Source organism: Monodelphis domestica, chromosome 4 (assembly GCF_027887165.1).
Source record: "Monodelphis domestica isolate mMonDom1 chromosome 4, mMonDom1.pri, whole genome shotgun sequence".
In the NCBI taxonomy this organism is placed as follows: Eukaryota; Metazoa; Chordata; class Mammalia; order Didelphimorphia; family Didelphidae; genus Monodelphis; species Monodelphis domestica.
The window spans coordinates 380,523,424-380,537,006 of record NC_077230.1 but is presented as its reverse complement, the minus strand read 5'-3'; the positions used below and the strand labels follow the sequence as shown (position 1 = coordinate 380,537,006).

The 13,583-nt window shown below is 48.1% G+C and overlaps 1 protein-coding gene across 2 annotated transcripts in view; it reads left to right on the top strand.

The window, feature by feature from the left end:
- Positions 1-2,621: 2,621 nt before the first annotated feature.
- The window catches only part of EXTL1 (exostosin like glycosyltransferase 1), a 35,296-nt gene continuing 24,334 nt past the window's right edge, over positions 2,622-13,583 (top strand). Inside the window, exons 1-2 of one of the 2 annotated variants that reach the window (XM_056795504.1) lie at positions 2,622-4,730; positions 12,839-12,932. In XM_056795504.1, coding sequence (XP_056651482.1) covers positions 3,895-4,730; positions 12,839-12,932 — 930 coding nt within the window. In that variant the 5' untranslated portion in view covers positions 2,622-3,894. The remainder of the gene's footprint in view (positions 4,731-12,838; positions 12,933-13,583) is intronic. The other variant, XM_056795503.1, reaches the window with a different exon arrangement.

Below are 13,583 nucleotides of genomic sequence, written 5' to 3'. Positions count from 1 at the left end.
CTAGAATTTGGTGCCAGTCAGGGGTTAAATTCTCAGTTCTCTCTCTCTCACTCACTGGTTATACGATCACAAACAACATAGCTTAGTGGATAGAGCACTGAACTTGGGGTCTGGAAAGCTTGAGTCTGAATGATATATTGGATGTTTACTTAGCTGTGTGACCCGAAGCAAACCAGTTTTCTCATCTGCAAAAGAGTTAGCCTGGATGACCTCTAAAATCTCTTCCATCTCTAAGGCTATGATCCTAAGTCACTCAGTCTCTCTCAGCCTCAATTTACCCTTCTGTAAAAGGATGATAATGCCTTCCAGTGGGGTATAGTGAGGGAAAAGGTTTGCAAACCTCAAATCAATGTGGAAATGGGCATTCTTCCAGAGCCTTCTCTCCCAGCCTCCTCTTTTCCTTTGGGTCCTTGACCACACTTCCTTCTTTGATTTTTTACTAAACCCAGCCTACTCTTATCTCCCCACATTCTTTTAGTGTTAATGGACTCTGCTGGCCCTGAACTTATTTATGTTGGTTGATATTTGACTTTTGTGAGTTTTGGGTCTGATTCCCTTGTCCTGCTTGGGTGTACCTTTGTCCCCAGTCTTTTAATACACTGAGGACATTGACTATGTCTCCATATGGGATTACAACTGGGGTTGTCAACCTGGAATTTGTGAAGTTGTTGGGTCTTTTAAAAAAATATCAATAACTGAATTTCTATATAGTTCATCCTTTATAACCCTATACATGAATTGTAATTTGATGCATTGAAGGAGTCCAGAGACTGCCCAAGGGATCCATGACACAAAAAAGGTTAAGAACCCCTGGATTAGGGGCTCCCTGAGAGCAAAGGGGTTGCCTAAGGTTTGAGGAAGGAGACACAGAGGAACTATTGATAGCAGACTGGGCAAGAACTAGAAATCAGGTCTCCCTTGACTCCCAGACCAAGGTCCTCACCACCATACCATGTTGCTTTCCTGTTCTTGGGAGAGAGCTGAATGATAAGGACTCATTTCCCCTTAGCTGAGCCCAATGGTAGTAGTAGGAGAAGCATGGAGTTTGGATATGTCAACTAATTGACAAGTGTTTATTAAACTCATTTCAGGCAATGGGTTTACGAAGACAAAAAATGAAAGACTCCCTGCCTCAGTAGAGAAGCATACATATTAGTCAACCATAGAATATTTATTAAATATCCACTATGTGCCAAGCAAAAGACAAACTGCCCTCAAGGAGCCCATAGTCTAATGGGGGAGACAACTAGCAAGCAAAAATGTGCAGACAAACTATAGACAGGATAAATGGGAAATAATTAACAGAGGAAAGGCACTAGAATTATGAGGGGTTGGGGAAGGTTTCCTATAGAAGGATGGAGTTGAGATGAGACTTAAAGAAAACCAGGAAGGTCAGTGGTTAGAGTAGAGGAGGGAGAGAGTTCCAGGCTTTGGGAATTAGTCAGAGAGAATGCTCAGAGCCCAGATGTGGACTTATCTTTTTCTTGAAACAGCCAGGAGGCCAATGTCACTGGATTGAAGAATACATGGTAGGGAGAAAGGTGTAAGGAGACTGGAAAGGTAGGAGGTGTCTAGGTTTTGTGTTTGCTCCTGGTGGCAATAAGAAGCCACTGCAGTTTTTTGATTGTATATTGCAGTGGAGGGGAGGTTGGGGGAGGGGGAGTAGGAAGGGGACCTTAGACTTTAAGAAAATCACTTTAGAGGGTGGATTGGAGTGGAGGGAGATCCGAGGCAGGGAAATTCATCAGAAGGTTACTGCAATAGTCCAGGCTTGAGGTGACAGCCTGCACCATTGTGGTGGAGGCAGAGTCTGAGGAGTGAAGGGGAAATATTGGAGAGATGTCTCAGAGGTGGAATCAATAGGCCAGGGCAATTGACTGGATATGGAGTTGGGGGGAAGGAGAAGATAGTGAGAAATCTAGGAAGCCTCCTAGGTTGGGAGCAGAAGGGACTGGGAAGATGGGATTGTCCTCAGCAATAATAAGGAAGGCAGAAGGTGGGGGAGGGTTAGGAGACTGTGTGACTGGACAAGTCATTTACCCAAATGCCTAGCCCTTACTGCTCTTCTGCCTTGGAATCCATAAGATTTAAGACTGAAAGTGAGTTAAAAAAGAGAGAGAGAGAGAATGATGTGAAGGAGAAGGGCACTAGGAGCTGGGGGAATCAGGAATCGGGAATCAGGGCATCCTTTTGGTCCTGTGCCACCTGAGTATTTGAAAGTCACTAGGGATTTGAAGGGGCCGTGGTGACGAAAGTGTGCATTACTGTCCTTGAAGTGCTGAGTTTGAGCAAGAGACTCATCTAGGCTCCTCCGTACTTGTGTGGCCTTGACGAAGTGGGTTAACCTCGTTGAATCTCAATTTCCTCTTTCGTAAAATGATTACCTTATGTGATCTCTAAGGTCCCTGCCAGTTCTCAGTTCTCTGATCCTCCGTGGAAGGAGGCAGGGAGCTGGCTGTTCCCGGATAAGTACTAAAGCCAGGTCAGGCCAAGTCTAGGGACAGACAGAAGTGGACAGCGCTCTCCCTGGAGGGGTCAGAGGGCTGGTCGGGAAGGGGTTACTCAAAGGCTCCGCCTCTCTGGATGCAGAGCCAATCAGGGCAGCGCAGGAGGAGCTGGGTGGGCGCTCAGAGAGGGGGTGCGCTTTAGACGGAAGCGCAGCTGCTGAGCGGTCAGAGGGGCTCGGAGCCCGGGGACACTACCTGGGGACAGCGGAGCAGCAGCCAGAATCGGAGACCTGCTGGACTAACAGCTGGACGCGGACAGACGGCGGCGGTGGCGGCGGCGGCTCCAGTGGGGTTCTAGAGCTAGAGCCCGAGAGATTCTGGCAGTCTGTGAAGGGGCAGCGGAGGTGGCGCCGAACCTGCCAGAGAAAACCGAGGCGGCGGAGGCGAACTCAGGCGGCGAGAAGAAGCACTCCCGAGGGAGAGGGGGCCTCCCTGAGAACAGGGAGGAAAAGAGGGACCCAGTCTGGGTTGGAGGGCAGGGGTGTGGATTGTCGGGCGGAGTGGGGTCACTGGCACACACTCTCTCCCCGGGAGCCGTCCTGCTAGTCTCTATTGTGGTTGGGCGGTTGCCCAATCCTCCCCCGAGGGAGCGGTAGGGAAGTGTGAGCATCGCTCCTACTGTGGTCGGGCTCCGTGGACCCAGTGGTCACAGAGGCGATAGGGTAGCCCACACTGGAAGGAGAGAATCGGCTACTGCCTCCAATGGGAATCCCCCTGCTTTTCCCCTCCCTAAGAGCCCCGGATCTGAGAGTCCTGGGTAGAGCCTGCCCTGGCAGAGGGTTCTGCTTCCCGTTCTGGGAACTCCCAGCTCCTCATGGCCCAGAAGGAAAACACCTCCTCAAATGAAGAAAGTCCCACCTCAACCAGTAACTTATTGCTTGACCTTGGGCAAGTCTCTGAATTTCTCTAAGCTTTTTTTCCCTTCTGTTCAATAAGAGGGATTGGATCAGATATTTGGAGTCCTTCAAATATTTGGATTCTTTGAGGGAGGAGAGCTGTGCCCATTGCCCCTGTATACTCACGGGCATGACCTGTAGAGTTAACCTGTTGGCCCTGCTCTCTTCCTATCCCAGTCACCCCAAAGAGACCTGGTTCTTGCTCAAAGTTGAGTTATATCAGATTGGGCAGGCACCCTGGGATCTGGGGGGTATCGGAAACAAAAGGCATATGGTTCAGTCCCTGAGACCAAGGCAGCAGAGTTCTCTGCCAAAAGGAATAGGAAGATAAGAATGGAAGACTGGATTGGAGCAGGCCCCTTCAGGTAGAGATTGGGAGGAAAATGAACATTCCTCTTCTTTCCTTTCCACCTCTGTGACGCCCCATCATTGCACAGCATCCATCCCTCTTGCACACCTTCCCACCTGATCCTAGGTAGCCTAGTGGACATATGCAGTCCAGGAGAAGGAAATATCTTTGGCTGATATTTTCAGCCTCCTGGCTCCTCCTTGTCCTCTTAGGGGCTCCTCGTCTCCGACAGCTTGCCATCCCCCCCAGCCTGAGACCCAGGACACTGACCAGCTGGCCCCGATGGCTGGATCAGGAGCTTCTACCAAATTTTGTGGAGCCCGAGGAGCTGACCAAAGATCCCTGCCCACCCTCCTGTAGCACCCGCCAGTGGCAGAGACAGAGGCCTGGCTGCCTCATGGAGACATGCTTTGATACTTCCAGGTGCCAGAGCCACGGCTTCAAGGTGTTTGTGTACCCTGTAGGGCTGACCCAGCCCATCTCTGAAATTCACCATAAAGTCCTGGCTTCCATCGAGGGATCCGGCTACCACACAGCCAACCCTGAGGAGGCTTGTCTCTTTGTCCTCCCAGGGGATGCCCTGAGCCCCCAGCTGCTACCACTATGGAATGGAGGGCAGAATCATCTCATTTTCCATCTCCACCCAGGCTCTTGGCCTGATCTGGGCTTTGATTTGGGGCAGGCCATGTTGGCCAGAGCCAGTCCCAAACCAGAGACATTAAGGCTTGGCTTTGATGTTGCCCTCCCACTCTTCCCCCAGAGTTACCCACAGAGGGGTGGGAGTCGAGGCCAGCTGGCCCATCTTATTCCCCCTCCTGGAGAGGACCTGTTGGCCTTTGAAAGCCAGTTAGACGCTCGGGTCACTGGCTCTTCCAACCACCTGGACCAGAGTACTATTTTGATCATCAGTGATCACCATGGTGAGGCCAGCGAACATCACAGAGATGGGCCGTGTAAACAGGACCACAACACTGATCAGTAAGTCCTGCCTCCCCTTTCACCTCCCCTATTCTTCTCAAATATCTTAAAGAGCCACAGAAGGGAAAGGGAGATCGGAGGGAGGAAAATGGGACCAGGAGAGAAGCTATTGGGACATAATGCAGAAGGGTATTGGGGAAGAGTGATGAGAACCCTGGACTTGTCAGGGAACCAGGGTTGGAATCCTCAAATAGTAACTTGGTAGCTGTGTGATTTGGGGCAAATTTCTTTCCTTCTCTGGACCTCTCTTTACCTAGCTGTAAAATAATTGAATTAGAGCATCTCCAAAGTCTTTTTTCTCAGTCTCAGTTCTATGCTTCTGTGACTTAATTGAGTTTAGTGAGACCTCAAGAGGTGTGACCAAAAGGACAGATTCCAGACTCTGTCAATTCAATTGAACAAATATTTACAGACCGCTGTGCTAAGAACTGGGTGGGGAGTGGGGGGGAGATACAAAGATGAATAGTTCTCTCATAGAGAATTCATAGAACTCAACAGTTTCCCCCCTGGACTTTAAAAACAAGAGAAACATTTATTTTATTTCAACCTTAGACTACTACCTCCCTACCCCACCCCCATCTCAACATCTCATTTCCTCATGATGCATATATATAAAGAAGTGAGGGAATGTTTGGGGTGGCCTCTAAAAACTTGGGGTTAAATTACATGGAATCTTGAGCTCTTCTAAGGCACGAAAACCTGTCATATTCTGATCCTGCCCTTCCTCAATCCTGAGGAATGGGACTCCAAGCAGACCATCTCCTTCCTCAAGGAATATAAAGAATATAAAGGAATATTATAAATATAAATAAGGATTTAAGGATCATCTTCCCTTCCTTCGCCAGGGGAAACTGAGGTGTAAAAAGGGAAAGTAGATTGCTTGGGGAGACCTTTCTAAGCATCCCCAAGCATTGTAAAGAAGGAAGGATGCTTCCTTCCAACTGGGAGGAACCTTTATCTTGTTCAATACCTCTCTCATTTTACATATAAGGAGACTGAGGCCTGGATAGTTGAAACTAGTAAATGGCAGAGCCAGAATTTGAACCTAGGACTCTGGAATCTTCTCATCTCAAGTCTAGTGTTCTTTCCACTGTGCCAAGATCTCCACTAGAACTGATCCTTAGTCTAACCTGAACCTTTGGAGTAGATAAGAAAAAGAGGAGAGAAGGATCCTTCCAACCTAGCCTATTCCTGCTCCAGCTGTCAGAGAGGGATCTTAATAACTTTCTAGAAGAGATTATTCAGTTTCGTTGTTGTCCATGTGTCAAATGCAAGATACCCTGAGCTTGAAGGAATGACTTGCCTTAGAAAGTAGTGAGACCTCACTTTGGGGGTCTCCAAGCAGTGACTGGATGGTCACTTATTATAAAGAGTATTCTAGAGGCTGGACTAGATAGGATCAACTCCTAAAGTTCTGTGATTCTATAAGCTTCAGAGGATCATCTTGGCAGCCAGTCAGAAACCAACAATTGGTCAATAGTGTTGACTGGTGTTATGGGAAGAGCAAAGGATTTGGAAGCAGGAGGTCTGGGCTTGAATCCCAGCTCTAACACTTCCTAGCTACGTGACCCCTGGGCAAGTCACTTTGCCCCTGGGAGACTCAGTTTCTTTGTCTGTAAAATGGGGATAATAATAATACTTGCATTACTTACCCTACAAGACTGTGAAAAAAATGTTTTGTAAACAGCAAATGGATATAAAAATGTGAGCAGTTGGTATGACCATGTACTTACTTATTATGTGCTGGGCTCTTTGCCAGCCCTTTGGAGATACTGAAAAGTCTAAGACATGAAAATAAAAAGGAAAATGAAGTAGATCTGGGGGCTTTCGTGGAGTGCAAACTCTATATGAGTCAGCAGTGTGATGGAGAGTCAAAAAAAGCCAGTGGGATCTTGGACTTTGTAAGGAGAAGCATGATTCCCAGGGATAGGAAGGTGATGGCCCCTCTGGCCTTTGTCATCAGCCAACATCTGGAGTATGGTGTTCAGTTCTGGGCACAGTTTAAGAAGGACATTGACAAGCTAGAGAGTATCCATAGGAGGGCAATCTGCATGGTGAAAGACCCTGAGTCTGGATCCGTTGAAGAAATAGGGCATGTTTCATTTGGAGAAGAGATGACAGAAGAGACATGATAGCTATGTTCTGGTAAGGGTTGAAAGGAAAGAAGAAGCGGTCAAAGATGACAAGATTGGAGCCTAGGTACGCGGTGGGGCCATTGACAAGGTAGTGAAATTAGGAGGAGGAAGTTATTGTGGGGAAAGGAAAGTTCATTTTAGGACGGGCTGAATTTAATATGCCCAAGGGCCATGCCAGTGGAGCTGTCTAAATAGGCAGCTGAATGTGTGGGTCTGCAGTAATAGCACTGGTAAGAACTTGCATTTTTATAGCTTAGGGAGAGAGGTCAGTGCTGGAAGTCATCCTTAATTGAGGTGGAGCTCAACTAAAATAAAAATAAGAGCTCTGTGTTGGAAAAAGTAGAGGGTGAGAAGGGCCATTATATGGTAGATGAGGGATTGGATTTGTTCTGTGGCAGAACTAGAAGCCATGTGAAAATTATAGAAAGGCAGATCTTATCTTAATGTGTGGAAGAAAACTTTCTGTCAATTAAAATTGTCCCCAAGTGGAACTAGCTGCTTCAAGAAGGCAATAAGGATGGTGGAGGAGGCAGGGAGCAGCTAGGTGGTTCAGTGGATAGAGAGCCAAGCCTGGAGTTGGGAGGACCTGGGTTCAAATCTGGTTTCAGCTAGCTGTGTGACCCTGGACACGTCATTTAACCCCAGTTGCCTAGCTCTTGTCACTCTTCTGCCTTAGAACAGATACTAAGGCAGAAAGTAAGGGTTAAGGGGAAAAAAAGGCAATAAGGGGCCTCATTGCTGGAGGTCTGTAAAGAGAGGCTGAATAAGCATTTATTGGGTATGTTGTAAACCCTTGTCTCTAGGCCTGGCTCTCAATCCCTTGAACTAACCAGCTTCCTCTAGCTAGATGATTTCTGAGATGCCCTCCAGCTCTGAAATTGTGTGAATTTGAGAGGAGGAAGGGCCAAGGATAGATCTTTAGGGAATGTCCACATTTGTGCTATTCCTACTGGCAGAGTTGGAAGAATCAGAGAAATAGGAGGAAAAGAAAATGGTTTGTTTTTAGAGGAATCAAGGAAGGAGATAAATAAGGGAAGTGGCCTCAAGTGACTGATAAGATGTTCTATTTATTTATTTACTTATTTTAAACCTTTACCTTCCATCTTGGAGTCAATACCGTGTATTGGCTCCAAGGCAGAAGAGTGGTAAGGGCTAGGCAATGGGGGTCAAGTGACTTGTCCAGGGTCACACAGCTGGGAAGTAACTGAGATCAGATTTGAACCCAGGACCTCCTGTCTCTGGGCCTGGCTCTCAATCCACTGAACCACCCAGCTGCCCCCAAGATATTCTATTTAAAGTCAGGAAGACTTGGGTACAGATTCTACTTCCAATACTAACTTGGGGACCATGGAAGTTACTTAATAACTTCCCTGGAACTACATTCCTCCTGTAAGATGAATTCAGGACTTCTCAACCTGAGATCTGTGAAATTAATAAGCATTTCAATATAATTGGCATACTTTATAATCCTAAGCATTTGCTTTTATACCTTGAAATAGAATTCTAGGAGGGGGTCTAAAAGCTTTACTGGCCTGCTGAAGGAATCTCTGAAACACCAAAAAGGTTACGAATCCCTGGGTGCCTGGGAGAGTCTCAGAAAGAACTTCCTTGGGGGATGATGGCTCAGACTTGGAGGTGGAACCTAAGGGAGGCCACAGAAGAATGAGGATTTTTGCAGAAAAGAAAGGCCTCCATTTTACTTGGGAAGGCAGAGATGATTACCCACTCCTGGGGCAGGAAGATGGCTAAGCAATCAGTCCTTGGAGCCTCTTCAAGGCTAACTTGTAAGGAAAGGGTTTAATTCATGCCTCACTTGGGGTCACTTGAGGACTGGGGATGGTGGCTCTTCCCTGAGGACGAGGCCAAACTTGAACCTGGCAAACTCTAAGTACCTCCCTCTTTCCTCCCTACTCTTCCCTCTATTCAAGTAATAGAGCCTAGCTATTCTGGGCTCCCCATCTCTCCCCCAGGAATTCATCAAGGGGCCAAGTGACCACAGGGCTGTAGCTATTTAGGATCAGGTTCAGTTAAAGGGCCCTGATGCCCTATAGATGGCAAGGATGGGAGTTTGTTAGTTCCTGAAATCCCACCTCCTCCAGGAAGCCTGCCCAACTCATTTGAAGAACAGTCAAGGTTACTCTCCCGAATCAGAGCCATATGCCAGCCCAGTCCAAGATTCTGTCTCTAACAGAGTCACAGGAGAGGGTCCTGTCACAATTAGTGATTAGGGACGCCCTCAAACAGCTTCTGCTGTTTTTACTGACCCATTATGGTTTATGCACCAATATAGCTAGATTGTTATTGTAGTGTTGGTGGGTAAGAAGGTAGATCGGTTTATCCCTTCTGGGAAAAGTCATAGGCAAAGGCTTTGCGATATTATCTCATTTGAAACTCACAATACTACTGGGGACTCTACTATACAATTGAGGAAACTGAGGCAGGCAGCAGTTAGGTGACTTGCCCAGAGTTGCATAGCTAGTAATTGCCTAAAGCTGAATTTGAATGCAAGTCTTCCTGACTTCAGAAGGCCTAGCTCTCTACCTAATGTGCTTAGAACTGGAAAATATGTTGTCAGAGGTAGAAAAGATGTTAGAATAGAGTGGCAGAACTGGAAAGGTCTTCAGAAAACAGGACCAGAGATCTAGAATGTAAACGGACATGAGAGGCCATTTTGTCTGCCCCTCTCCTTTTACAAATGAGGAAACTGAGGCCCAGGGTGGCTAAGTGACTTGCCAAACATCATGCACAAGTAGTAAGTATTGAAGGTGGGATTTGAAACCAGATATTCCAATGCTAGAGACAATATTCTTTTCAGTGTACTGCATTGCATACAGAAACCACATAGAATGTTAAAGAAAAAGATTATAGACCCCAGAATATCAGAGCTGGGAGGAATCTTAGAACCCAGAATGTCAGTGTTTGGAGGGCTCTTAGAATACAGGATATCAGAGCTGGGAGGAATCCTAGTATCCAGAATGTTAGAGCTGGGAGGAACCTTAGAACACAGAATGTCAGCTGGAGGGACCTTAGAACAGAGACTGTCAGAGCTGGGAGAGAGCTTAGAACAGAGAATGTCAGAGCTGGGAGAGAGCTTAGAACAGAGAATGTCAGAGCTGGGAGAGACCTTAGAACAGAGACTGTCAGAGCTGGGAGAGAGCTTAGAACAGAGAATGTCAGAGCTGGGAGAGACCTTAGAACAGAGAATGTCAGAGCTGGGAGAGACCTTAGAACACAGAATGTCAGAGCTGGGAGAGACCTTAGAACAGAGAATGTCAGAGCTGGGAGAGACCTTAGAACAGAGAATGTGAGAGCTGGGAGAGACCTTAGAACAGAGAATGTCAGAGCTGGGAGAGACCTTAGAACAGAGAATGTCAGAGCTGGGAGAGACCTTAGAACAGAGAATGTCAGAGCTGGGAGGAACCTTAGAACAGGGAATGTCAGAGCTGAGAGAGAGCTTAGAACAGAGAATGTCAGAGCTGGGAGGAACCTTAGAACAGGGAATGTCAGAGCTGGGAGAGACCTTAGAACAGAGAATGTCAGAGCTGAGAGAGAGCTTAGAACAGAGAATGTTAGAGCTGGGAGAGACCTTAGAACACAGAATGTCAGAGCTGGGAGAGACCTTAGAACACAGAATGTCAGAGCTGGGAGAGACCTTAGAACAGAGAATGTCAGAGCTGGGAGAGACCTTAGAACAGGGAATGTCAGAGCTGGGAGAGACCTTAGAACAGAGAATGTCAGAGCTGGGAGAGACCTTAGAACAGAGAATGTCAGAGCTGGGAGAGACCTTAGAACAGAGAATGTCAGAACTGGGAGGAACCTTAGAAGCCAGAATGTGAGAGCTGGGAGAGACCTTAGAACAGAGAATGTCAGAGCTGGGAGAGAGCTTAGAACAGAGAATGTCAGAGCTGGGAGAGACCTTAGAACAGGGAATGTCAGAGCTGGGAGAGACCTTAGAACAGAGAATGTCAGAGCTGGGAGAGACCTTAGAACAGAGAATGTCAGAGCTGGGAGAGACCTTAGAACAGAGAATGTCAGAGCTGGGAGAGACCTTAGAACAGAGAATGTCAGAGCTGGGAGGAACCTTAGAAGCCAGAATGTGAGAGCTGGGAGGGATCCTTGGAACATAAAATACCAGGGATAGCTTTATCTCAGGAGTGACAGTGTAGCAGATAGAACGCCAGCCTTGGAATCAGGAAGACCTAGGTCCAAGATCCATCTATTACATATTGTCTCTATGACCCTGGAAGAGTGGCCTCTCAATGCCCCGACAACTCTCAAACTTGAAGTTCCAGGGGAGTTTCTCTTTACTAGGAATTCCTTACAGTAATGAAGCCCCAGATCAGAGCTTTTTATTTTCCTTCAAGTTTTCAGAGAAGCTTCCTTGGGTTGGTCTTCCTGTGGGACTGGGCCTGTAATGATATGGGTGGTCTGTGCCTCAGTTTCCCTGAAGCCAAGAGGCAACAGGCCAGAACCCAACAGGCAGCACAGGATGCCAATGTAATCTGAACCCACCTCCAGGAACTGCCGGGTAAATAAGCTTTAGGCACAGAAAGAGCCAATTCACCGCCCCTTCTCCCTCCTCTTCCCCTGCTCCCAGCCCAGCCTCATTTTCCACTTAGCACTAGGCTTGGTGGGTCATAGAGCTCTTGGGAGGAGCTGATGGGGGTGGGTGGGGGCCTGCTCCAAGCAAGCCCCTGGACCTGTTTCACAGCCTCCAAAAGGGACAGAATGAGTCGTGGCTGCCAAAACAGGTTTTTCTCAAGAGGGTGGGGCTGACAGGCCAGACTCTTTCCCAAGCCCCCCCCCCCACCCCCCAACCCCAACTGAGGCTCTTCCCTCTCTCTGTCCCTGTTCACTGGGTGTCAGCCTGGAACTGGTGGTAGTAATGGCACCAGCATTTTTGCTGCCTCTCATACCTCTTTTTCTTTTTGATGTAGGGGTTCTGAACCCTTTCTTTCTCCAAAATGTAGCCAAATGGTACTCTAGAAACTTCCTGCTACAGGCTTTGGAGTCTGAGGACCTGAGTTCAAATCCTGTCTCTGCACCTTGCTAGCTAAGTAACCTTGGACAAGTTAATCTCCAGGCCTGAGCTTTTTTTCTCTATAAAATGAAAATGTTGGAGTACGATGGTCTCGAAGACCCTCCCGACTCTAAATTCTACGATCTGATATTTGCTGGCTAGGTGATCTTTGGACTAGTCACTACTTGTCTAGGGGATGAGTTCCTGGGACCTCTGGGGGGAGATGCTGAACCCAGGGGAGGGCAGGCACTGGGTGGGGCAGCCTGCCCCCCTCAACACACACACACACACACACCCTTGTAGCGTGTGGAGCCCAGAGAACAGAGTGGGCTTGTGTAAGCAACACAGGCTTCTTGTGTGGTTGCTGAGCCCGGGGGTTGGGGGAAGTTAGGGATAGGCAAGGGTTGGGAGGAAGGAGGGAGTGTACCCCCAGCCTCCATACAGAAAGGCCTTTCATAGGCTTGGGCTGTTGGGGAGTTGGAGAGCCACAGGCTGGACTGGAGGCTAACGAATGGTTCCTCAGGTGGAAGGGTGGGGTGTCTATGTGTGGGCAGTTGTGGGTGGGGGGAGTGTAGACGGGCGAAGTCAGCGTGTGGTTGTGTTTGTGTGTGGTGGTACAGCTGTGCACATTTGTGGCAGTGTCTGGTGGGTTGTTTGAGAGTGCATGAGCTCTGTGTTCACGCCTTTGAGTCAGCCACGGGGGTAAGAGTTTCCCTGGGTGGTGGTCATTGGAGGGGGGTTACAGTTCAGATGTCAAGTCAACAAGTTCTTTCCTGAGCCTTGGGCTCTTGCCTGTTGCTTCAGGGGAGACAGAAGGTCCTCTGTGCGTGTCTTTTCTGAAGCCTGTGTTTGGGGTTTGTTTTTTTTTAAGAGGGGGTGCAGGGGGCAGGGTGGTGCTGGGGAGAAGGGGAGGAGGAGGGCCAGCTTAGAGACACTCAGTATCTGTCCCTTAGGTCTGAGGATCAGAAACGCCTGTACAACTCTACCTTCTGCTTCATTCCTCCGAACTGCCACCTGGGCTCCTTCCACCTCCTCCAGGCCCTGAAGGTACCATCATGTTCTCCTTCCCCAGTTCGGGGCTTTGTCTTTTGTTCCCACCCCAGGAGCTTCCAGGACTAGAGGCCTTAATGAATGAATCACATGCTCAGTAGGAATCCCCATGCCTCGGTGTCTCCCCAAAGCTATGGAGTTCTTAGGTTGGGCAAGCAAAAACAGCATCCACAACTGGGGCATTGGGCTCTGGGGACCCCATGCTAGGAAGGCGATGGGTAAACAGAAGGTCCTTTGGAGGATTACCTAGGATGGTGAGAGGATCGGCAAACATAATGGAAGGATTATAGGAGGCAGCTGGGAAGAGAAGGCTTAGCTTTGGGTCTAGGTGCCTGTTTTCAAGTAGCTGAAGGGGAAGAAGGATGAGAGTTGGGCTGCTTGGCTGCAGATAAGAAATGATGGTGGTGGTAGATTTTTTAAATTATAATTTTATCTTATCTATTTTTTTTTTATAAACCCTTACCTTCCATTTTGGAATCAATCAATAATTGGTTCCAAGGCAGAAGAGTGGTAAGGGCTAGGCAATGGGGGTTAATTAAGTGACTTGCCCAGGGTCACACAGCTGGGAAGTGTCTGAGGCCAAATTTGAACCCAGGACCTCCCATCTCTAGACCTGGCTCTCAATCCACTGAGCTACCCAGCTGCCCC